The 25,413-nt window shown below is 49.0% G+C and overlaps 2 protein-coding genes across 4 annotated transcripts in view; both read left to right on the top strand.

The window, feature by feature from the left end:
- THOC7 (THO complex subunit 7) overlaps positions 1-25,413 on the top strand; it is a 331,341-nt gene that overhangs the window by 22,531 nt on the left and 283,397 nt on the right. The window lies entirely within an intron of this gene.
- PRICKLE2 (prickle planar cell polarity protein 2) overlaps positions 1-25,413 on the top strand; it is a 316,927-nt gene that overhangs the window by 256,862 nt on the left and 34,652 nt on the right. For all 3 annotated transcript variants that reach the window (XM_081801442.1, XM_081801448.1, XM_081801455.1), the window contains 5 exons: positions 2,822-2,935; positions 5,809-5,946; positions 9,739-9,942; positions 13,122-13,308; positions 18,628-19,503. In XM_081801442.1, the coding sequence (XP_081657568.1) occupies positions 2,822-2,935; positions 5,809-5,946; positions 9,739-9,942; positions 13,122-13,308; positions 18,628-19,503 (1,519 nt within the window). The remainder of the gene's footprint in view (positions 1-2,821; positions 2,936-5,808; positions 5,947-9,738; positions 9,943-13,121; positions 13,309-18,627; positions 19,504-25,413) is intronic.

Raw genomic sequence — 25,413 nt, 5'->3', positions numbered from 1 at the left:
TCAAGGAATTACTGGATGCTGGTAGAAAGGACGTATTTTCTGCGGCTGTGATCAGTAGGCTTGAATTATAAAAGGCAACACAAGATGCCCAGCCAGGAAAGATAGAGCTATGTTCTTAAAGAGTAGTCAGAAGAATTAAAAGTCTTTAAGATGGAACTCAGCTTCCCAGGGTATTTATTAAGCTCCTGGTCCTTGGAGGTCTCCAGTCATGGCCACCTCTACTTTGCCCAGCCCTGACGTCTCAAAACAGGATGGAACTTCTCCGATCCAGTCTGCAGGTGTGGACCTTGCCCAAGATGGGGTAGGCAGGGTCCTTCTCTGGCGACTTGGGATCGGAGCCAAGTGAGTCAGTCTAGGATGGCCGTGAAAGGAGGTTGTGTAAGTTCAGGAGCTGTGGGGAAACCTTAAACTTTGAGATGCTAAGGAACAGATCTGCTGAGGAAGAAGACCAGGGCAGAGATAAGAGGACACTGGACCTAGAGAGATGAGAATCCCTTACCAGTCACCTTTCAGTAGCCGGTGCCGTTTCCTTCTGAGACCCTACGATTCTGTTGGGTTTCTCGAGAGAACACCACATCTTTGTAAGAATCTGTTTTTTCCCTCTGAAATCAAACTAGCTTAAATAACATCCCACCCCCACCGCCGCCTTCTTTCTTAGACTAAGGTAGTTGGAGGCCTCCAGGTTTGGTCTCACTCTGCAAGCTGATAGTGTGGCTCTGCCTCTCAAAATGGAAGAGAGGCCAGGAAAATCTGGATTGTTCCCTTGGGAGCCTGCGGGCCGGATAATAGACTCACCACTATGTATTCGTGCTACTGATTGTTATTGAGGGCCAAGTGCTTCGCCTTCACTCTCATTTGATTGCTACAATCCTGTGATAAGGATTCTGAGAGGTTTTGGAACTCACTCAGGAACACAGAGATGGCAAGTGACAGAGCCGCGAATGGGGGTTCAGGAACAGCTGGCCCAAGCTGCAAAAGAGGCAAGGAAGATTCCAGCCAGGCTCAGCCTTGGCCAGTGTCAGCGAAGGCTGGGCTCAAGGTGCCAAGTCACACGGGCTCTCAGGGATGCCCGTGCCCTGGGCAGCAAAGAGGGGTGTGTGAGTCCTGACGGGCAATTCAGGAGACAGCCCATTGCACTCAAATTGGACTCCCCTGTCAAGAGTCTCCAGTGATTTCCTTTCTTATTAGCATCTGTCCCCAAGGTTCTGTCACTAGTGTGGGAATGACAGAGGGATGCTGCAGCAAGGCTTTGCTAGAAGCAGTCTGTCAACCTGGGGGGTGAGGCCCATTCCCCAAGACACAGGCCTCTGCTTTCCGCCTGCACTTACCTGCTACAGCGTACGATGCACGGATTCCTCTGAGCATAAAGTGGGGTGCCAGTCTCTGATGGGCCCATGGCCAGCTCCTCATCCCAAACTAACTCATGATCTGGCTTTCATTTCTTCTCAGAGAAAGGGCTGGTAACCTGTGGGCTGCTTTCAAAACCCGGAACCCTTACTTCGCATCCCAGGACGTGGCTCCCTGCCAGGTGCCTCTAGGGAGGGGTTGCAGGGCCCTGTTTTGAGAAAGCCAGCTAGTCTATGAGCAGTCTGTTTATGGCTGCCTTTGGGCTCTGCTTAAGACAGTAATACGCACACGATGGTGAATGGTTACAATCATGTGTTATGAAAATAAAGGTGGCCTTTGCATTTATTATAAGGCCTTGTCATTGCAAAGCCTTTCCCTCCCCCCACCTTTTAAAAAAGTTATGATTTCGTTTCTGGAGATCAAAGTAGACAGAGCTTCTGTAGCTCTTTGCCCCAGCCTTCCCAAAAAATGTATTCATGTCCAGGGCTCCCTAAACTCAAGGGAATTAGACCAAGTTTGTGGAGTGGAACAAATATAATGAATTTAGAGCCTCAAGTCCCCTGTCTTCTGTGTCTTGTTGAATGAATGCCTTGTTTCGCAAGATGCTAAGAGATAGTTGAAAAGAATTTTCCATGATGTCATCTGAGCTTGTGGGATTTTTTTTTTTTTCCCCCTCTCCTGTATAATAGCATACCTTCTGTTTTGGCCAGTTTTTCCTGACCCTAGTTTTGCATACAGCTGGATAGTAGGATGTCTGTTTTCTTTTCTCAGGCAAAATTAGATGCCTTCCCAAGTCTTTGTTAGAGTTGAGTCAGCCCCAGAAAGTGCAAGAGTATGCCCTAACAGCCGTAAACAGGAGCATTCTGGGATGTGCAAAACTACTCCTGTCAATGATAATTTTTAATTACATACTCAGTATCCCAGATGTAGTGATTCTCTTTTCGGACAGATGGGAACTGCTACCTGCCCTTATAAAGTGCTCCAAACCTAGAGGGCTTTTAATGTAGGTGGAGGCTGAGGGACCCAGCAGCTCAGCGAGTGCCAGAGCCTGGCCCTGACTCCAGGGTGAGGCAGGCACCAACAGATCCCTTTGACTAGGGAGGCACGGTGCATGCCAGAGACTCACAGAGAAAATGGTAAAGTTGCCCTGTCTCTCTCTCCTTCTCTCTCTCTCGGGGCGGGGGGGAGCCTGCCGACAAAGCTCTACCCTCTGGGTTCCCCCACCTGTTTGCCGAATTCTCTTTTTCTAGGAAAGTTTGCTGGCTTTATTTTTCCCTTGCCAGAGAGGGAAAGCCCCAAGATACGGGTGACGCGCCCCACTCTTTCTTCAAGGATGAATTTGTCTGCTTGCAGTGAGAACCGCAGATGCTGTTGAGTTGCAAAGGGTGGAAAGGACAGGAAGTCAAATGTGTGCCGGGATCCTCTTCCCAGGGAGTGGGAACGGCCAAGTGACCCATGCGCTTTCCTCCTGCAGGTTCATCAGTACTACAGCTGTCTCCCAGAGGAGAAGGTTCCTTACGTCAACAGCCCTGGAGAGAAACTTCGAATCAAGCAGCTGCTACACCAGCTGCCGCCACATGACAATGAGGTAAGGGGCTCGCGGGGGCCTTAGGAAGACTTGTCTTAGAAGCTTCTGTGAATTGTTACCCTCTTCATAATCAGAATGCTGTGATCGGTGAGGTCTCTGAAGAAAAACTCTGGCCCTTCGTTTTAGGATTTAGCTTCCTTAATTAGAGCCAAAAGAAATGGCCCAACACCTTCTGGAGAGTGTTACCGAGAAGCAGATCTCATTATGGACTGGATTCACCTCTGTGCCTGGCGCTACTAGCCGTTTTGGGGTATCCAGGGAGCCCTAAAAGTTAAAAGCTCAAGCCCAGGTTTTCCTAGTTGAAGAAGAATGTGCTGGTTGCCTGAGTCCCTTAGCTGATTGCAATTCCCTGGGCCAGTTGAAGGTCAAGCCCTGCAAAAAACGTTGTGACTCTCTGGCATTTTCATGTTAAAGAAGTGTGCAAGTTTCCCACGTTATGCTGCAATAGAAGTCACATATCCAGATTTGCAGCTCTGAATGTCTGTGTTTTTGTCATTGAAAGGCCAACTTTGCAGGGCCACCATTTGAACACGTGGAAGGATGGCTTGCAGGCTGTCCTTTTTTTCCTGAACCTCTCAATAGAAGTCACAGTAATTAGGTGTTTCTTATCTTTGAAGTCAAATTGCTCATAAAGGGCAGTCCATGAATACATTTTTAAAAGATCACCCTGCTTGAAGGGCTTAGGTTTGTAAACTAGAAATTAATTTTTAAGTATCTGGTTTTTAAAAATAGTTATCCTCTAGAATTGAATTGTCCACTTAACTGATTGCATTTTAAACAATTTTAAATCGAAAGGAGAAATAATCCCTCTAAAGAGCTGGACCCCAGCTCTCTACCGACTGCTCCCACCCACAAGCCAGATCTCTGGGCAAATTGAGTAGGTGCTATTTTAGTCTTTATCTTCCCATATTCAGATCAAAAGGGATAATTCAACAGCCTCAAAAATAAATTTGCATAAGTGAAGCAAAAGCTTAAAAACTGAAGCAAGTCCCTAGAAAGAGAGCCATGATTTCCTGTCGCCCATTTCCGACTTCATAAAACAAATACTAACAGTGTTTTCTCCTTTAAACCCGACAGCAAGCACTGTGACCCGATGCCCAGTTAACTAATTTGGAAGTGAAAATGCGTGTTTTTACAAGCAGGAGGGGAGTGCCTTTCTTTAAAAGCATATCCATAAAATGTCACTGGTGTAACCGTACATTCTGGGCTAGTCAGGTCACAGCGGTGGTGCTTACGGGGACATCCACAGGACGGCTTTCTTTCAACACTTTTTTACTCGATAGAGCAAGGTGATCTGTTCTCTGCTTTTAACGATTTATTCTGTTTACAGTTAACTGTAGTTTTTTGAAAAGAGACCATTCAAATTCTCTTCTTCCTGTTGGAGAGAATTCCTTCCAAGTGACCCAGTGGGCAGATTTTGCCCACTTGAACATGGTCCTTTTGAGGACAAAGAGTGGTTCTAAAGTCAGTAACTGATCATTCCCTCTTTTGCTCAGATGAAGCAGCTGAGACATACCCAGCTGCACTGGTTTTCCAGTTAGGATGCAACAGTTCTGATCCAAAGATTTCCCACTAAGTGTCATATAACAAACCATCTGAGCATTTCACCTAACCTTTCCGCTGTTACTGCAAAGAAAGACAGGACATGGGATGAGGTCCGTGTTTCCCAAAGCCTGACAGACACAGGACTTTGGGTGGTGCAGAGACGTGATAGTAAGTGAAAGAGAGCCACATAACAAGAGAATCACTCACTCCCTTTTAAATTGTGCTTCATTCCTCCGGGTGGAGTGGTTGAATCAGCCCCAGGGGGTGGGGGGTGGGATTTCAGTTTGGGCTAGCAGTTTTCTCACACCTCTCCAACTCATACCAGTCTCCACTTTTAAGTAACCGTGTTAAGAATCTCTGTTTCAGGATCTCCCCTGAGCAGCAGTAGCTAGAATCTAACAACCTGATTTCATTCTCACATTGTTTCGTTTTACGGTCACCTTCTGGTTTTTGTAGGTGGTACTGACTTTTAATTTATAATCATAATATACTTTCTTTTTAAATAAATGTATTCAAGTTTTAAAAAGTGAGACCATTTTAAAAACAGTATTAATAATAGTTCGAGACTATGGCAGAATTCCCGTGGTATGTGTTAATAAGGGGGAAAGACTGGGAAATGCTGGATTTGAGTGTCCATAGTGTCCCTCCCTTAATGCCATGAGTTTTTGTGTTTAACAAGAAAGCAAATATCTTACGCAAGTAGATGGATTAGCCAAAGCCCAGTGGGCCGTCCTTTCCCTCCTGCACACAGATAAACATGCAGGGACTTCCGTGAAGCAGGGCACGTACCTCTGGACCAACTCCTTCGCCTCAAGCCTTTGGCTCCCCATTTTCCCAAAATGAGGTGGGAGAACAGAAGCTGGGAGCCCTCTGACCACTGTTCTGGCTCGCTGGCCTGGAGCCATCCTTTGGTGTCAAGGATCACGCACATGGACACAAGGAGGTGAACGAATCAGGACCCCACAATCCATTTGAAGATCCACATCATTTTTAAAGTAGGAAAAAGTCCCAGATCTTGACTAGCGCCAGAGCTCCCCGACGTGATGTGGATCTTCGTGGGGCAGCGGAGCAGATAGTAAGGCTGAGGGACTGTTACAGAACCTTGAGCCTGCTCATGACTTGGGCTCTGGACTTCGGCGCCTTTAGAAGGCTCTTTTGTCTGAGGGAGAGACACGTTCACCAGGCCCGAGCCCGCTGGTGGGCCAGCGCAGGCCAGCGCTGTAAAGCTGAGTGGGAGCACATTTAACGAGAAAACTCTGGGGAGTGGGCTTCAGAAATCCCACAGAGCGAGGGCGACGGCCTCCATGACATTCTCTGTGTCTGTCCAGGTTCGATATTGCAACTCCCTGGATGAGGAGGAGAAGAGGGAGCTGAAGCTCTTCAGCAACCAGAGGAAACGTGAAAACTTGGGTCGAGGGAATGTCAGGCCCTTCCCAGTCACGATGACAGGAGCTATCTGTGAACAGGTGAGCATGGATTCCAGGGTGCGGGGAGGAATTGTGTTGGCATCCTGTCACACATTCATCCCTGCAACAGCTGTTTCATAGAGTGCCTACCATGCGCCGGGCACAGTTCTAGCTCTTGGCAATACAGCGGTGAACAAAACATTTGACAGTTTTTGATTTTGCCCTTGTAAGGAGGCCCATTCTAGGGGAAAAAGTCAAACAATAAAATAAAGAAGAAAAAATATAGCAGGGAAGGAGGCTGCAAGCACTGGGGGGTGTGGGGATCTTGCAATTTTCAGGAAAGTAGCCGGGCAAGGCACCACTTAGATGGTGGCCTCTGGGGGCGACTGGGTGGCTCAGTCGGTTAAACGTCTGCCTTCAGCTCAGGTCATGATCTCAGGGTCCTGGGATCGAGCCCTGTGTTGGGAGGGTGGGGGTGGGGGTGGGGGGTGGTCCCTGCTCAGCAGGGAGTCTGCTTCTCCCTCTCCCTCTGCCCCTCCCCAACTCGTGCTCTCTCTCGCTTACACTCTCTCAAACAAATAAATGAAAATCTTAAAAAAAGAAGAAGGTGGCCTCTGCGCAAAGGCTTGCAGGAACTGAGGGAGTGTGTCCTGCAGATCACAGAGGGTGGAGGGAACAGGCAGCTCAAAGGCTTGGAGACAGAAGCGTTTTCTGTTGTGTTCAAGGAACAGCATGTTGGCCATTGTGGCACGGCAGAGGGAGTGAAGGGAGAGAGGTAGCAGGTGAAGTCAGAGTTCATGGAGGGCCAGTTGTGTAAGCCATTGGAAGGAGATGGGGAGCCATTTGAAGGATTTAAGCACAGGAATGACATGATGGATTTATGTTTTAAAATGAGTCCTTTAGAAAATGGAATTTGCCTGGACCATGGGATCATCCCAGCACCATTTAAAGGGGTGGTAAAGGGTCGTCTCCTTGGGTTTGAGGGTTCTTTAGCGAAATGCATGTGCCACCCCGCCCCCCTGCATTCTCCCCAGCGCCTCACTGAGTTGGGTTTGGGGGTTGTTTTTCCTCTTACTCTCCTGCAGAGAGCTCAGGGCATGGTAGCAGAAGGTTTTAAAGAAAGAAAGGTGGAAATGCAGCCTGCTGGGTTCTCCTTGCCCCTCCTCTTAGCCACAGAGCCTTCTGGTGCTGATCATCATTTTTGGCACTGCTCTTGGCTGTGCTGTTCTTTGAAAAGCCTCATCCAGTTCCTTAAGCTCTTAAGGAAACCATTCAGGTGCTGAAGATACATGAACTGGCTCAGTGAGGAGAAATCGAGATACTACCTGAGGAGAGTGGGTGCCATTTGGTGGCCCTTTTTTGAGATTTCAAAGGCATGGGGTGAGAAGATTCAGGTGGGTGGAATGGAGATGCTACTTAATAGGGGAACCACAGGACCAGAGATTGGGCAGTGGAATCCTCACCCTTGATACTCACCCTTGAGATGCAGGTGGTCAGTGGTTAAGATGTGAGATTCAGGAAAAGAAAAAAGGAGAGGGGTTCCTGGGTGTCTCGGTTGGGCAACTGATTCTTGATTTCAGCCCAGATCAGGATCTCAGGGTCCTGGGACTGAGCCCTGCATTAGGCTCTACACTCAGTGGGATTCTGTTTGAGGATTGTCTCTCCCTCTGCCTCTGTCCCTCACCCGCCCACACTCTCTCTCTCTCTCAAAATAAATAAATAAATCTTTAAAAAAAAACAGGGCTCCTGAGTGGCTCAGTCGGTTAAGTGTCCAATTCTTGGTTTCAGCTCAAATGTGGTATCAGAATTGGGAGATCGAGCCCTGCGCTGGGCTCCCTGCTCAGTGCAGAACCTGCTTGAGTTTCTCTCTCCCTTTGCCTCTGTCCCTACTCCCCCACCCCACTCTCTCTCTCTCTAAAATAAATAAATAAATACTTATAAAAATGCTAACAGCAGTTTAAAAAATAAGTAAAAAGAAAAGATGTGAGATTCGGTGTCCTCACATCAGGAATTTTGTCCCTCTGAGATCCGTCTCCTGGAACCAGCCCAGGTGCGCTCTTTTAAGGAAAAAGGAAGGTTGGACATTTCATGAGTGGGTGTCAAAAGTTGTGTAGAATAGTGACAGAAGCACGGAGGCAGAGAAGTTTGACTCATGTTTCTGCCAGATGACCTTGACCATGTTATTTTTCCTCCATTTTGTCATCCGCAAAATGTAGGTGACAAATGCCTACATCATGGAATTAAGGTGAGGATTACATGGGATTCTGTATTGTTAAAGCAACTGAACAAAGAGGCCATTACACTGAGATGTCTCTGATAGCTTTATAACCTATGTGAGCAAACCAAAACCTAAGCCAAGGGCAGTGTCTTACCATTGAGAAAATGACACTTAAGACCAGCCAATTGCCAATAGGCAAGTAGGCTTTCTCAAATAAGGCAACCACTTAAGCTACAGCCGGTCAATTAATTTCCTTGCTTTGCATCCCTGTCTTCTCTATAAGCACCTCCCTCCTGGCTCCAGGTAGGTGGAGCCCTCCTAACCACCTTCAGTTTGGTGCTGCCCAACTTAAATCTGTATTTGCTCAAATAAACCCTTGAAATTTTTAATGTGCTTCCGTTTATCTGTTATCACTGTGCCTATCCTAGGTCTACCAACGTTATAAAAGGCAAGGATACTACTTTCTGCAACAGTATTTTTCTTTTATCTGGTCACTACCTTAATGAGCTCCCAGAGACTGTACCATGAGACCTTTACTTCATTTCCTATGAAACGTTTAATCCTGTATGATGGCCGGGGTGTGGGATTAGAGGTATTTAGAGGTATCTTTTCTACTCTTTAGACATTGTCCCCAGAGCCAGCCACTCATTTAGGCCATGGAACTAGATCCTCAGCCCATGAACCTCATGGCCAATGCCATGGTCAGCAGAGAGCCTTTCCCAGGACCCAGCACCCTCACACTTTACTCCTCCCTCAGAGGCCCAGCCTCAGCCATAACATGGGTTTTCAGAGATGCTGCCTTGTTCCTTTCTGCATTGGGAAAGGAACTTTGGAACATGAGCAAGAAGATAGGAAGGGGAGAGAAGCCCTTTCCATGGTGTGGCCTTAGAAGTGGTACCTTTTCAGTCAAGACTAGGTAAAAAGATGTTAGAGAAAGCAGACTGAAAATATGCCTGAAAGGCTTTGGAGAAATCATTTAAGTACTTTTATGAACCCACTCCCTCTCCCATCTTTTTTTTTTTTTTTTTTTAAAGATTTTATCCTATTTATTTGACAGAGAGAGAGGGAACACAAGCAGGGGGAGTAGCAGGCACAGGGAGAGGGCAGGCTCCCCACCGGACGTGGAAGTCAATCCCAGGACCCTGGGATCATGACCTGAGCCAAAAGCAGACGCTTAACCGACTGAGCCACCCAGGCGCCCCTCCCTCTCCCATGGTACAGCGCCCCTAATGCACCCCCCCACCCCCTTCTCCTTGTGGTGTTACACTCAGCTGTGCCTCCGGATGGAGTTGGGAGCTTCTAGAAGATACGGACACCTTCACCACGGGTCAGCTTGCCCCCTGCCTGTAGAGCTTCTGCCAAAGGAGCTTTTCTGTCTTTCCCACCTTGCGAGTCCTGATTTCCTCAGTGACTTTAGCTTTGTCTTCCTTGGAAGGAAGAAGAGTGGGAGAGCGGGCAAGCAAAACCCGCCCTCCCGTGTATGTAAAGCAGGTAGCACGGTTACTAGCTTGAAAACAAGTTCACAGCCACCCGCCCTTATGGGAGTGGTGGGCTTTTATCCGGTCCGGCGCGCGGCGCGCCCCCGAGAGACAGACGGGCTGGTGTTTGTACTGACGTGTCTGTTTGCCTCGCAGTGCGGAGGCCAGATTAACGGCGGGGACATCGCCGTGTTTGCGTCCCGTGCCGGCCACGGCGTTTGCTGGCACCCGCCGTGCTTCATCTGCACCGTCTGCAACGAGCTGCTGGTGGATCTGATCTACTTTTACCAAGATGGGAAGATATACTGTGGCCGGCACCACGCCGAGTGCCTGAAGCCGCGCTGCGCAGCCTGTGATGAGGTCAGAGCGCGCTGCCCTGCCGCGGCGGGGGAGTGGGGGAGGTCCCGCCCACGGGGAGGTGCCGCCCATGGGGGAGGCCCCGCCCATCGCCCCTCCGTCCGCCCCGCCCATCGCCCCTCCGTCCGGCCACAGGCCACACTTTGTCCTGTGCTCTTCTGCACAGAAGAAAACCAGAGGCCGCTCCACCTTCCTGGATTACGCCTCGCGGGAGAAGCCCCACCCCTCCCTGGTTGCTAGCAGGTCGCCATTTCCTGGGCATCCAGGTTGGAGGGCAGTTTCTGTAGCTGAGAGTCACTGGCACTAGGGCAGCCCCAGACTCTCAAAGAAAAGCATTGTGCAGTTTTCGATTTCATCCTGGGTCCCGGGGAGTAATCATCAGTAATGGTGTGGCACTTAAGTCTTAAGAGAGTCGGGATTCCTGAGCTTCAATGGGACACGTTGGTTTGAGAAGAGGGACATTTGGTGGCACAATTTCGTTTCCCCGTAACTGACAAAAGTTCTGATGGGGATTCAGGAGGCAGGTGCATACTCCCTTAGGAGAGTCCTGCCCCACGCTCTGAGAGGTACTTGAATTGGCTACCCCCAGGTCAGAAAGCGGACTAGAACACCAAGTCTGTGCCTGGTGTTTTCTCCCACCACAGGCACACCCAGATCTGATCTGTAAGCTGCAAGAAGAGAAAATCTGCTTTGGATTCACAAGTTTGGAGCTTATATTTCTATACAAAGTTAAAAAAAATAAAAAGTTTGGAGGAGAAAAGAGAATATTCTAAACCTGACCACTTTTATGGGAATAATTTGGGAAAGATCTTGGATAGGGGTTTCCTCCTACACAGAGTGGATTTCTGGTTCCATCTGACTGAGCAAACAGCAGTGTGGGCTTCTGCAAGCACCACTCCCCTTTTCAGCCACAGCCCACTCCTGCCTGCCTAGGAGGGGTTCACTTTTCTAGGAGGAAGCTGACCAGCCTTAACTAATTTGGATTCTAATGCTGATGGTGATGTTCTGGAGAGACCCTCTAGATGGGTATTTGGGAAACTGAATTCAGTTCCACCTGAATTCAGGAAGCCACTTTACCTTCATCCCTCAGTTTCCACTTCTGGAAATTAGTGCTCCTAATACTTTATTGTTATCTAATAGCAAATAGAATATGGTGATTGAGGTTTTTGAAATTTTTGTTTATTGAGATGTAATTCAACTAGCATAAGGTTCACCCTTCTTAGGTGTCCAGTTTGGTGGGTTTTAGCATATTCATAAAGTTGCACAACTCTCCCTGCTGTCTAATCCCAGGACATTTTCATCACCCCCAAAAGAAACTTTGTATCTATTAGCAGTCCCTTCCCTTCTCCCCTCCCCCTACCCCTGGCAGCCACTAGTCTATTCTCTGTCTCTATGCATTTACATATTCTGGACATTTCACATAAGTGGAATCAGACAGTGTGTCATCTTTTGTGAACATGATCTTTCACCTGGTGTAATGTTTTCAGGGTGAATCCACGTTGTAGCGTATCGGCACGTTATTCCTTCCCAAGGCTGAATAATACTCAGTTCGTGTGTATAGGTCATGTTAGGTAGAGCCATTTGTTAGTTGATGTCCATCAACATTTAAGTTCTTTCCACTTTTTGAGTATTATGATCAATGCCGCTATGAACATTCATATGCAGGTTTTTGTGTGGACGTATATTTTTCCGTTTTCTTGAGTATCTACGTGGGAGTGGAATTGCTGGGTCATAGGGCAATTCTGTGTCCAAGTTTTTGAGGGAATGCAGACTTTGTTTCAGAGAAGCTATGGCATTTACATTCCCACTCTCAGGGAAGGAGGTTCTAGTTTCTCTATATCCTCAACACTACTTTTCATTAGTCATCTTAGTGGGTGCAAATGATATCACATTATGGTTTTGATACGTCTGTCCCTAATGGGTAATAATGTTGAGCATCTTTTCATGTGTTTATTGGCTATTTGTCTATCTTCTTTTTGGAGAACTGTGTATTCAAATCCTCTGCCTGTTTTTTTGTTGTTTTTTTTTTAATTGAGTGATTTTTCTTTTTATTGTGGAGTTGCTTCTATATTCTGGATACTAGTTCCTTATCAGATACATACTTTGCACCTATTTTCTCCCATTTTGTGGTTACATTTTCACTTTCTTGACGTCCTTTGAAGCACAGAAGTGTTTAATTCCGATGAAGTCCAAATTATCTGGTTTTTTTTCCTTTTGTTGTTTACACTTGCGATGTCATAGCTACGAAACTATTGCCTAATCCAGGTCCTGAAAATTTACACTTGTGTTTTCTTTTAAGCATTTTATAGTATGTAGTTCCTTTGGTGTCTGATCTCTTTTGAATGAATTTTTGTATACGGCTTAGAGTCATTCTTTTGCATGTGGTTATCCAGCTGTCCCAGCCACATTTGTTGAAAAGACCGTTCTTTCCCCATTGAATGTCCTTGGCATCTTTGTTGATAATCAGTTGACCATAAATGTTTGGGTTTGTTTCTGGACTTTCAGTTCTCTTCTATTGATCTATACGTCTGTTTTTATACCAGTACCACACTGCCTTGATTACTGTAGTTTGTAGTCAGCTTTGAAGTCTGTGCTTTGAAATTTTAAAAAGTCTATATTAGAGGTCAAAACACAAATGCTTCTGAGGGCAAGGCAGGTTTTGTACACGAAGGTGACTCATTTTAAGACAGCAGTGAGTGGTGAAAAATATGACCGAACTGGAGAACTCACCACTCATCTAGCAGTCCTCCTTCTCAAATACTGTGTTTTCAACAAAGAAACCAGGAGTCTAGGTGTTAAAATGACATTCCCTATTTTTAAAAAGATGTTGCATCAGCCAAATAAGACATGTATGTGTTGTCCAAAGTGCCCACAAACCATCGGTGTCTGGTCTTGCTTTATATTCTTCAGGGTAGACCTTTATTTCTCTTATTAAAATGTGGTTCAATTAGTATCTGGGCAGGCCCAAAACTGTGGTTAATTATGCTTTAGGCAAATCCCAATGTGCTAACTGATACCGATATAGAATATGCAAGTACAGATAAGATTTTTTTATTGAGTAATTTGTGGGAAAGACCTGCTTTCCCCTCCTTCTAGTTTGGGGTCCCCATAGCTCTTCTCCGGTAAAGTGCATTCTCCTGGCTGGGTCTTAACCGCTGATCCTTTGGCTTCCCCATCTCTAGATCATCTTTGCAGACGAATGCACAGAAGCTGAGGGACGGCACTGGCACATGAAACACTTTTGCTGCTTCGAGTGCGAGACGGTGCTTGGCGGCCAGCGCTACATCATGAAGGAGGGAAGGCCCTACTGTTGCCGCTGCTTCGAGTCCTTGTATGCAGAATATTGCGACACCTGTGCCCAACACATAGGTGAGGCAACGCCTGGTACTCAACTCAGTCCTAATGTGACTGGGTCTCCTTGGCATCTGGCATAGTTAGAAGCCCTTTGGCTCTCAACTCATACTGGCTTAAGTGAAAAAAGGGACTTTCTTGGCTCGCTTAACTGGAAAGTTCAAGGAGTGGGCTTGCTTCAGGTAGGGATGGCTCAAGGGTTCAAAGTCTGGAGGGTTTTCTATCCTTTGTGTCTCAGCACTACTTGCCTTCTGTTGGCATCGGTAAAAAGCAAGCTGCCTTCACATGCTGGCTAAGAGGACTCCCCGATTATACATAATCTTAGCACTTGCATTCTCAAAAGGAGTGAGGCCACATCTGTTCTAGTATCCAAATCGGTTCCTCCAAATAGGAACCTTATCATCCCTGCTTTGGTCACGTGTGCCACCCTGGAAACAAGACAAGAGGGTATTTCGGTTGGCCTGCCTGAGGCATAGGCCCACCCCCAAGATGGGGTTATGGGATGTACAGCCTCACTACCGAGGGGAGGGGGAGAAGTCCCAGAAGGAAACTCTGAGGGAAAAGGTAAACAGATGTCTTCCACGGCCTCCTTGGAAAACTTGAGGATCCACAGAGGGAGGAACCAGCATAGTCCTCTTAGTAGGAAGGGGTTGTCAAGAAAACCAAATGGTTTCTGGCAAGCATGTCTTTAAAAAAAAAAAAAAAAAAAATTCAGCAAAAGCTGACCCAGCCAAATACAAAGCAAGAGAACCTGAAATAGCTTATAAGCTATAAACTCCCCAAAGAAGCAGCAGATCTGAGACGGTGGAAATCATTTTCCCTTCTCAAATAACCGATTTGTTCAACCCTTCAACGCTCTTCCAGATCATGCTGCATCTGTGGCTTCTTCATTCAGCTCGCCTGTTCTGGCACCTTCAGAATGAGCCACCCTTTAAAAAGGAAAAGAAAGAGCTAGCAGGGGATGAATGTCTGGGAGACCAGCAACCTGCTCTTCCTGTGGCTTGTGCACGTCCAAGAAATCTGCTCAGAAGCTGCCAGCTTCTTACCTCTAGTGGGGAGATGTGGAGATAATCAGCCTGGGAGCCCATTTTGCCCCATGTCAAGGATTTTATCAGGAACCAAAAGAAGTGACTTTGTCTCCCTGCTTCGTCAGAAGTGATCTTTTATTCAAATGAAAACCTAACTAGTACTTTGGAGAGCTTTGGGAGCTGGTAAAAATCACAGCTTTGCAGGCAAGGCACCTACTGTGTGCTCAGTGGTCCTTTGTTGTTGGGCAATCTGTCCCCGCAGACTCAGGTCTGCTTCCATGAGGCCTTTCGGAACTGGAGTCCCTGCCGGGCCCGGGGTTCAGCATTGCTATGCAGCAGTATTCTCCAGCAGTATTCCCTGCTGGGGGGCCTGGGTGATGTGCCCATCTACCTTCCCCTAACCCCTGACTGGCCTCCCCCTCTCACGGCCTGATGCCTCAACCAGGGACCCACCAGCTTTCATTTCTCACAAGATCAAAACAGGGAAACAGACTTGCTTTGATGCTAAGAGTTAGGAAATGGGGACCTCAATTTGGACAGGTGGCTGGCCACGTGAGGAGGGCCAGAGTGGGCTGTGTCGGGGGGAAGATGGTGCAGCTTTCAGAGCCAGCGCTGCTGTGTGTGGATTCTGGGTCTGCCAGTAGGCGGCGAGGGTACGGACAGCTCACCTGCCACCACGACACCCGCTTCTCGCTGGTGTTGCTATTTCTTCTGTCCCTTTCCATTGGGCCTTAAAAGCCTCACCAGAAACTGCCGCTTAAAATGTTTGCTCAGCAACTTGGAAGAGAGGAAATCTGTCGGTCACCACGGCAGGTCCACCTCAGAAGGCCCCTCTGTTTTCTTCTCTTTCTCTCTCCTTCTAGCTATTTCAGGACTTTGACAGGCACTGCCTTCTCCTCCCTCTTAAATCCAGAAAAAGGCGTCAGCGTTTTACCAGAGAGGGGGACCTCTGTGGCCTGCAGTATTATCACTGCTGTAGTTAAAATGTGGTCCCTGATTTTGTTCTTTCCCTTCCCCTACTTTTCTGTGAAACCTCATTTTCCTGCAACAGTGAAAGGGTATGCTCTGTCTTTCCTGCATACCACCATCTCCTGGTGCTTTGCTCTGACCCTATTATACAAATACTCCGTATTTATACAGCCGCTCAGAGCGGACCCTGCATCAGGCAGCCGTCGCTAGGGCAACGGGGCTTTTGCCGGCGCGCAGCAGAGTAGACAGTCCTGTAAACAGACGGAGGCTAGAGCAGCGCTCGACACACACGCCCTCCAAGAAGGGCTTCCAGGGCTCAGAGGGGGGAATTAAAAAGGACGCTTAGATGTGGAACAGCAGAGCCCTTTTCCAGATGTTTCGAGTTCAGGACCTGTTCACAGGACCATCTGACATCAGGGATGTTGATCGGGGACCACACTGCACTGCCTGCTGGGCCGTTTTGTCACCCGCCTCCCCTCTGCGCGCCCCACCCCCAGCCCAGCCTTCTGCAAGGCCCCGTCCCCAGAACTGGGCCCCCGCTGCCACATCAGAGCGTGTGTCCCTGCAGAAGCTCAGAGAGGCAGCTGGGGGAGGACAAATACAGGAACTGAGCTTCCTGCGTGCCTCTGACAGGGAGCGGGTGAGCCTGTGGCTGCTTGGGCTGCGGGACAGCCGGGGGTGAGCACAGCCCTCTGCAGGGGACGGCAGGGAAGACGGAGCCAGCCCCAGAGCTCGCTCTTGGACTGCATCCAGGCAGTGGCCGTCAGAGCAGAGAGGGAGATGGGCAATCAGGGCGTAACGAAACTAGGAGAAGAAGAGCAGTGAGAGTAGTTAGCAGATGCAGGTCTAGGCACCCTCTGCACATTAACTCATAACAACCCGGTGAAGTCAGAACTGTTATTGTCCCCGTTTTACCACAGAGGGGACTGAGGCACAGAGAGATGAAGCCACTTGCTTAGGGTCGCACAGCTGCAGAGCCGGGATTGGAACCTCAGCAGATGGGCTTCAGCAGCTCCATCACAACCAGCTGGAATGGGATGCAGCTGGGATGCTAAGCTCCCTTCCTCTGACTCCTCACTGACTCCTGAAGCCCCACTCTGCAGGACTCCAGAGTTCGGCCTCCCGCACTGCTGCCCTGCTTCCTGCCTGGAGCCTGGGCACCAAGTGTGGATGGAGCCGCAGCTCTGGGTCCCGTCCCTAGCCCCGCCCCGCCAGCTCCCACTCCTCCCGGGAATGCCCTGTTGACAGGGAGTGCATTTCCACGGTGGCCGCTTTGCCTTCGCTTTGCCTTTGTGGCAGCTTCCGTCCCTCTAAAACTCCCCTCTCAGTCCCTAGGGCCGGACTCCCCAAGAAACAGAGACCCCTTAGTTTGGGGCGGAGCTTGTAGGAGAGGAAGTGCCTTGTGCCTCTCTCTCCCTGGGCTCCAGGGACCTAAAGGTAGGCGGCAGAGAGCACAGGAGGCCGGGACAGCTGCTTTGCCTTTTGCCCTTTGTTCTTGCCCTTCTCTTTGGAGATCGTTCTCCAGTTTCTTATTTACCAGCTCTCCAGACAGGGCTCTCAGAGTGATTCCTGGCGAGTCCAGGCTCCAGACTGCTAGCCACTGAAGGTGGAGGTTCACACTAGTACTACATTTCTGCAAAGATTTTTATTATCAGAAATCAGGAGTCTTGCAAAGGTCCCCTTCCATTCTGCAGTACTTGCATGAGACTGCATAGCCCATAGGCTCTCCCCACAGGAGGGGGACCCCAATGCATCCAGACTTCCATCCTGCCAGCTTAGCAGCTGCTGTCAAGAAAACCTCCCTACGTCACTATCTTAGCGACAGTCCCAGGTGACTCTCCCATTGGACTAGTGCAGGTCTTGCGCCCACGTCTGAAGCAGCCACTAGGGTGGGAGATACAGTTTTTTTACTAGCCAGTACTAGGTCCAGGCATGGCTTTAGCCCTGCCCAAAGCTCATGGCCCAAGGGTGGCAAGAAGGTGGTGTCCCTAGGGGCGCCTGGGTGGCTCAGTCGGTTAAGCGGCTGCCTTCGGCTCAGGTCATGATCCCAGAGTCCTGGGATCAAATCCCGCGTGGGGCTCCCCGCTCAGCGAGAGCCTGCTACTCCCTCTCTCTCTCCCTCGGCCTGCCGCTCTGCCTACTTGTGTGCTCTCTCTCTCTCTGTCAAATAAGTAAATAAAATCTTAAAAAAAAAAAAAAAAGGTGGTATCCCACAGGGAGATTAAGTCCTAGAACCAGCAGGGGGCAGAAGAGATGCTGAGAAGCAAGAGCACTTGGGCCCCTGGGAGGTTCCTGCGGGGCAGGTGTGTAACGAGATTATGCAAACCAGGGACAGCCCTTGCTTGGGGAGGAAATGTGTTTCTTCCTTCCCTGATGACATTAAGCAAAGGGTGTGCGTGCTTGTGGAGGATGTCTTTGATGAACCACACCCGAGTTTTTCCTTACCAAGTGTTGAAATCCACTTTTTTCTTTTCCACGGAACTGTTACCGTGATTTCTTCATCTGAATGGCCTGTGCTGGTAGGGGATTCAGGTCATCCATTCAACATATAAAGAGCCCCTCTGATGCATCAGGCCGTGTTCCTGGACATGCCACAGAAAATTAATGACTCTGTTGTCCTAGAGCTTCACTTCTGGCAGGGGAGAGAATTAATAAGCAGATGCGCATGTGTGGTGGTGCATTGTCAAACAGTTCATGCTGTGAAGAAAACTATAGCAGGTCAGGGTGAAAAATAGCGGAGAGCATGCTACCAGGTGTGCAGGAAGACTTCTCCAAGGAGTTGGCATTTGAGCAGACCCCCAAGGAGAGTGAAAGAGAAAGTGTCAGTGTCTCGGTTAGGAGCAAGACTTCCGGGTACAGATCTCACCTGTGATTCCTGGTTGTATTGAGTGAGGCAAGTTATTTAACCCTCCTGTACCTCTGTTTTCCCATCTGAGAAATGGAAATAATATTAGAAACCTATCTCATACAGTGGAGGGGTTAAATGACTTTACCTATATGCAAAGCATTTAAAGCAGTTTTATATCATGTGTTAGTGGCATTATGGTAATTTTGTCTGGGAGAATCTATTCCAGGCAGAAGGATTCATGGACAGGCCATGCTGATCTAGTTGTTTCTCTGCTCAGAGCAAATGAGTTAAGAAGCAGCTGACTGGTAGAACAAGGGGGCTCTCATAATGGGACATGCATACCATTTATGTGAGGTTCTGATTAGTGATTTATTGTTATTTTATTCTGTTGTATCTGGAACCCTGAGCCAAACCAGGATGCTGTGTGTTTCACATCATAATACAGGGCTCCGAGCAGCTTGTCAGCCTGTTCCATGTCTTTTCCATCCCCAGGGATCGACCAAGGTCAGATGACCTACGACGGCCAACACTGGCATGCCACTGAGACCTGTTTCTGCTGTGCTCACTGCAAGAAATCCCTCCTGGGGCGGCCATTCCTCCCAAAGCAAGGCCAGATATTCTGCTCCCGGGCCTGCAGTGCCGGGGAGGACCCCAATGGCTCTGACTCATCCGATTCGGCTTTCCAGAACGCCAGGGCCAAGGAGTCCCGGCGCAGTGCCAAAATCGGCAAGAACAAGGGCAAGACGGAGGAGCCCATGCTAAACCAGCACAGCCAGCTGCAGGTGAGTTCCAACCGACTGTCGGCCGACGTGGACCCCCTGTCACTGCAGATGGACCTGCTCAGCCTGTCCAGCCAGACGCCCAGCCTCAACCGGGACCCCATTTGGCGGAGCCGGGACGAGCCCTACCACTATGGGAACAAGATGGAGCAGAACCAGTCCCAGAGTCCCCTGCAGCTTCTCAGCCAGTGCAACATCAGAACTTCCTACAGTCCAGGAGGGCAGGGGGCCGGGGCCCAGCCTGACATGTGGGCCAAGCACTTCAGCAACCCCAAAAGGAGCTCATCACTGGCCATGAAGGGGCACGGTGGCAGCTTCATGAAGGAATGCCGCGAGGACTATTACCCAGGAAGGCTGAGATCCCAAGAGAGCTACAGCGATATGTCCAGTCAGAGCTTTAGTGAAACCCGAGGCAACATCCCAGTCGCCAAATACGAGGAGGAGGAAGAGGAGGAGGAAGGGGGCATATCCTCTCAGCAGTGTCGGACCCGCCATCCAATCAGTTCCCTGAAATATACTGAGGACGTGACGCCCACAGAGCAGACCCCCCCGGGCTCCATGGAATCACTGGCCCTGTCTAATGCAACAGGTAGGTTCTGGTCACCTGGAAAACAGAAAGCAAGAGGTAATAATCTCTGAGTGACCCGAAGCTGGTCTTCAGGACTTTCATGTTGTTCCTGCCATGTGCCTTCCTCCAGAAGGTCATTCGGGAGGGGAACCCCAGTTTCAGATGGCTTCTATCTTTGCTCGTGTTCCCTATAAACAGGGCCTGAGAGAGGGATGAGGATGCCTGGGACAGGTTGAGGGCGGGCTCCCAGGGAAGGGGGGTGAGAGAGACAGGCCAGGGTTGGGGGAGGAGCCAAGCAGAGAGTGCTATCTGGGCTGGCATCTAACTTCAATCTGACCCCACAGGGGGCTCTGGAGGATGGGTTGCATCGTACAGTCGGCTCCCTCTCGCGACAAAGGGGCTGACGTCCCACGCACCGTGTCTGTCAGTCACCGGCTTTGGGCTGCTAGAGAGCAGCTCCGGGATGAGGTTGTGGATGGGGGCAGGGGGCATGGCAGGTACTACTGGCCAAGGAGAACATTCAGGAGAAGAGGCAGCTGTGAGCTGGAGGCAGTCCTGACAGACAGCATCGGGTGGTGCTTGAGACACCATGGCACCCACGACAGCTTCCAAGGCCGTTCCGAACCCCAGTGTCTCATTAGGGAGATCATTTTAATGTACAGATAGAGACCCAAGAAATGTGGATAGACAGGAGAAGGCAGGCAGGCTGAAAAGGAGCGAAGGGGGAAGAGAGAGACCATCCAATGCCTGCTTTCTCCAGACAAACGGTCTAGCCCATTTGCCTGGGAGGACCGATGTGGAAGTTCTCTAAGACGGCGCTACACAGCATGTAGTCTGTGCGTGGAAGCTAGCCGCAGCCTGCAGTGAGAGAAGTACTAAAAATGACAGTGTTTAGGAACTCTTGGAACGGTTTGACCTTGCCATGACATCTGAGTGCATGCGTGGCGGGCTCGTCTTCCTGGTCCAGGTCCGGACCAGTCAGGGTGTCGTGCAACCCACGAGTGAGTTGTGTGTGGCATGTGCTGTGTGTCAGTCATGCTCAGGAGGGTCACATATCTGTCCACGGTGGATTGAGAATAAAAAACGGGTCCTTCGCCATGGACAGCTGAGAAGTACTGTCCTGAGATGCACTTCTCTTATGGGTGGAGCACCTGAGGAGGGAGACACACGTCTACCCCTTACATCAGGGACCCCAGAGTCCAGTGGGTCTTGGTGGGGCTTTTCATAAACTTGTGCATGTCAGCCCCTGCTCAGCCCCAGCTGGTTGTTGCCGCATGCGAAGATAGTTATTTATTCATCTAGCAGCCATGTAGCTCTTACCCCATGCCAAATTTGGTCCTATGCACTTTATAAATATTAACTCACTTAATTAAACCCTCCCAGTCCTAGAAAATGGATATACTATTAAGAGTCTCATTTTAGAGTTGAAGAAACTGAAGCACAGAGAAGTTGAAGGCTTTGCCCCAAGTCACCCAGCTTTTAAAAGATGGGGTGGGGATTTGAATATGTGCCTACGACCCCGGAGCAGTGCTCTTAATCATACCAGGTTGCCAATAGTTGCGGTTCCTCCAGACAAGTTAAACATGTGGATTTTTAAAATGTGAAATCTATGTAAACTCTGCTAGACAGGCAAAGCATGTCTCTAAGTCATAGGGTGTCTCTACAGGGGGGGTTTAATCCTTATCCCTCCCAAATGCGTTCACGTCTGTGTTCTCGTGTGTCCTTGGGGACAAATACCAGGTATCTTTACCCTCATGTTGCCGATGAAACAAAAATGAGGCCTCAGTGACTAAGCACCTTACCTTGTGTCGTAGAAGCGAGCAATTGGTGCCGAGTGATGACTGCCTGGCTTTCAGCCCAGTTTGTGCTATTCTCGAAAACTTTATATGCTGTAATTATTTAAGAGGCCAGGAGATAAATAGGTAATTCAGCCTCTGAAGCAGCGTTTCTCAAAGCTAGACCCCCTGCATTCGACATTGGCTGCTTGATTCAAACATGGAATCCAGGACGTCCCCCGAGACCTCCTGCATCAGACACTCTGGAGGGGGGACCGAGGAAGCTGCATTTTAACCAGCTCCCTGCTGATGCTGATGCAGCCACTGTCTGAGAACAGCTGTTCCTGGGCTTGTCTGTTTTGACTTTATTGTCCTCATGGGGTGACTTAGGAGAAAATCAGGAGATCTAGGTGTTGGGAAATACTGGAAAGGCCACGTGATTATGTTTGAAGAATATACCATCTCGGATCCCAAAGAAGAGGCATGGGATTTATCCCTATGATTTTCTACGGGCCCTTGGGCAAAGCACCGAATGCCCCCCTCTGTCTCAGATTTGGGGGAAGCATCCCGGAACCGTGTCTGATACTGCTAAAAAAAATGCCTGAGATCAGCACTGCCCAGTAGCCACATGTGACTATTGGAATTTCGATTCATGAAAATTAAATGAAATTAAAATTTCAGGCCATCAGCTGCACCAGCCCCATTTCAAGCGCTCAAGAGCACTGAGGAGCATTTGAAATTACATTTAATTTCACTAGCCACATGTAGCTAGCGGCCGCCCTGCTGGGCAGCACAGATGGCAAGAGGGAGCTGGTAGGATGGGCCCAGTTTTAACCCCATCATTAGTCTCTGTGGAAATCCTCACATGAGCCCCAGTTTTTCAGATTGTCAGTTAATGGCTTGCAGTACCAGTTCAAATCCAGCCTTTGTCATGTCGGAGCTGGGTGGCCTTGAACAAATTGCTTACATTCTGTAAGGCTCAGTTACCTCATCTATGGAATTTAGTGAATAACGGTACTTCCTTCGTAGTGTTTTGGGGAGGAGTATATGATAATGCATGAAAACCCATTAATATAGTCTTCGACGCAGAGGACCTTCTACAATGGTTACCTGATACTTGTTGTTATGATTGCATTTTTATCATGCTTGCATCTTATCCCAAGCATACTGGTGCACAGCTTTGGCCTCCAGGAATGTTTTGGCTACTGACATCTCCCAGCATCCACCAGCTGTGCAGGTTTGCATTTTTAGGTTTGCAGATGTTCCTGTGGGACCCTGTTTTTTTTTTTAACCAGCATGCAAAGAGCATGAGAAACAGGGAACTGAAGAAATGCATTCTGCGCCCCTGTGTTTCCATAGATCTGTCAGGCATAGCCGTGTGGAAGAAAGACTGCAGCTCGTATTCGAAGCACTGCTTCATCCTTGGTCACTGGAGCGAACCTTAAATAGCTTTCCAGATCCTACGCTGCACACACACACGCACGCACACGCACGCGCACGCACCCCAAAGATGTGGTATTGACTAGACTTGGAAAGTCAGTTGTTTTGCTGCCAACCCCCACTGTTGCATTTAAATTTTGCTAGAAAATTCCCTAGTCTTTTGAGAAGGCAGTGCTCAGAACTGTGTATCTTTAAATCGTGGAATCCTAGTCTGTGAGTAACAAGTATGTGTCATAGAAGGCTTAGTCAAAACACCTTGATCCTTAGGTGAAAGCTAGTCTTCACGATAATGGATTTTTTTTTCTTCCGTAGTCAATAACTCATGTTACTGAATAAGTTTGTAGTGTTTAATCTGGCATAAAGCATGATCTTTCTGTAGGCAGCATTTTTCCTTTGAACAGATCTGGAAAAACAGCCCCAGTTGATTTGCTAGGCTTTGGTCTGGGCTTTGGCACCTCCTGGTTTGTTTAGAACTGGGAGCATACTGCCCCTTCTCCCTCGAAAACACCGGCCATCCGTTATGCTCACGCAGAGTGAGTCAGGCGAGCACAGTCACTCACCATTGACACGAGCACCATTGGAACCTTGCAGAAGCTCTCGAACCCTCCATTGCCTAAACGTGCCTGCAAAGCAGCTTGCAGCCTGGGTGATCACAGGATTGCAGATAGTAATAACAACAGCGGCAATGGGCGTTACGGGGTGTTGGTCACGTACTAGGTACCGTAATGAGGGCTTTGTGCGAACTAGCTCACCATATCTCTATGAGGTAGACACCGTTGTTACTCCCATTTTATGGGTGACTTCCGTGAGACACAGAGAGGCTATGTAGCTCAAGACCACACAGCTTGGAAATGGAGGAGCAGGATTCAGATGCACGCATTCTAGCTCCAGGCCTGTGCCCTTAACCCCCTTACCATGGCACACGTGGATGATGATGCTAGTAGTAATGGGCGACAACTCTAAGACCACAGACTGTGGTCTGACATGATGGTGGTGTCACATGTAACATCTCTCCAAATCCTCGTAACAGCCCCGTGAGATAAGTCTGATTCTTTTCCCCATTTCACAGATTAGTATACTCAAGTCCAAGGGGGTTATGACCTCCGCATGGTCACCACTGACAACCAGGACCTGAACCTGGGTGTTATAGTCTGCAAGGCCCTTACTCTCAACCACCTTGGTATAATCCCCGCAGGAAGGGTCATGGCCACAGTCAGGCTTTGCACAGTGACTCCATCTGAAGGATCAGGATTTTTTTTCCTGTCACAGCCAGTCTGCTGATGTCCGTAGGGCCCTGGCAGGGCTGGAGCAAAGCTGGAGAGCATGGCAGAAGGCAAAGCTGGCAGTCCGGGGTGACCTTCCTGGGTCAGGGAGGCACTTAAAGACAAAGGAGACAGGTGCACACGGTCCAGGGGTGGGCACCTGGCAGGAGGCATCCGCAGAAGGCAGAGGAAAACTGTAGCACGAGTCAGGGCCACAGTTCAGGTCACACTGGGGCCAGGTGAAGAGTTGAATTCAAATCGGGACCAGTTGCCTCAGGCAGAGGCCACACCAAAGGACAACTGGAGATGGTCAGCTGGTCCCCAGCAAGGCACCCTGGAGCACAGCAATGAGGCTCTTCCTTGAGGATCAGCCACATGCCACAAGGAGTGGTTGGGTCAGAGAGAGCCAGAACCTGTAGGAAGGAAATGCAGGTATGGATGGGAGTAAAGAAAGGATGGTTTCTGTGCATTCATTCATTCTTCATTCAGCCAGCCAGTGTGACTTGAGGGCCTACCCTATGAGTTACCACAGAGTCAATGAGAGCATGGGCTGTAGACCAGTCGGCCATTGGAAGTTGGACTTTGTGGTTTAATACCTCTGGGACCTTGGGCTTATCTTTTCTGTGCCTCAGTGTCCTCATCTCTGAAATGAAATGACAGCCGTGCCTTCTTGGGTGTTGTGGGAATTAAATGAGTTAATTCCTGTAAAGAACTTAGGACAGTGCCTGATGTCCTCTGTTCAGTGCCATTAGCTGATAATACTATTAAGTAGGGGCCACTGCCTGTGCAAAGCACTAGGGATACAGTGCTGAGCTAATGTGGACAACGGGCCTACCTTCCTGCCCCTCACAGTCTAGTGGAGTTTCGTAGATAGTAAGCATCTAATTGTACAATATGAAATTGAATCTGTGGTTAAGTGCGGGCGAAGAGGGCATACAAAGAGGGATATAGCTGAGTCAGGGAAGTCAGATAGGGTATCCTGAAAAAGGGATGCCTAAGGGACAAGGGAAGGAGGATTCCAGGCAGCAAGAGCAGCATGTGCAAAGGCCCTGTGGTAGGAATATCTGGCAAGTACAAACATATGAAAGAAGGCCCACAGTGTAAACAACAGTTAAGACTAATACAGGAGGATGGATGGGATGGTGACCTAGGAGAGAAAATTGGCAGGGTGACAGTGCCTTCGGGGCAAGGGTCCTGAGAGACAGAAGAGGATCAAATTGAAAACATCGAAATGTATAAAAGTTTGCCACCTCTGGGATTCTTGACCCAGGCCAGCATCAGCCTGAAAGCACATGTGTCATTGGCCTGGATATGCAGAGACCCAGGCAAAACAGAAATCTGAAAGGTCTTCCTGCTGCCTTTGATGAGTGTTGCACGATTGTGGCACCTACACACCTGTGTCACCGACACACTTTGACAAGGGGCACTTCGTTGTGCAACACCAAGATCTACTG

Source organism: Leptonychotes weddellii, chromosome 1 (genome assembly GCF_054177405.1).
Source record: "Leptonychotes weddellii isolate Sample4059 chromosome 1, ASM5417740v2, whole genome shotgun sequence".
In the NCBI taxonomy this organism is placed as follows: Eukaryota; Metazoa; Chordata; class Mammalia; order Carnivora; family Phocidae; genus Leptonychotes; species Leptonychotes weddellii.
The sequence above is the reverse complement of the archived record's forward strand: the minus strand, read 5'-3'. Positions and strand labels throughout refer to the sequence as shown.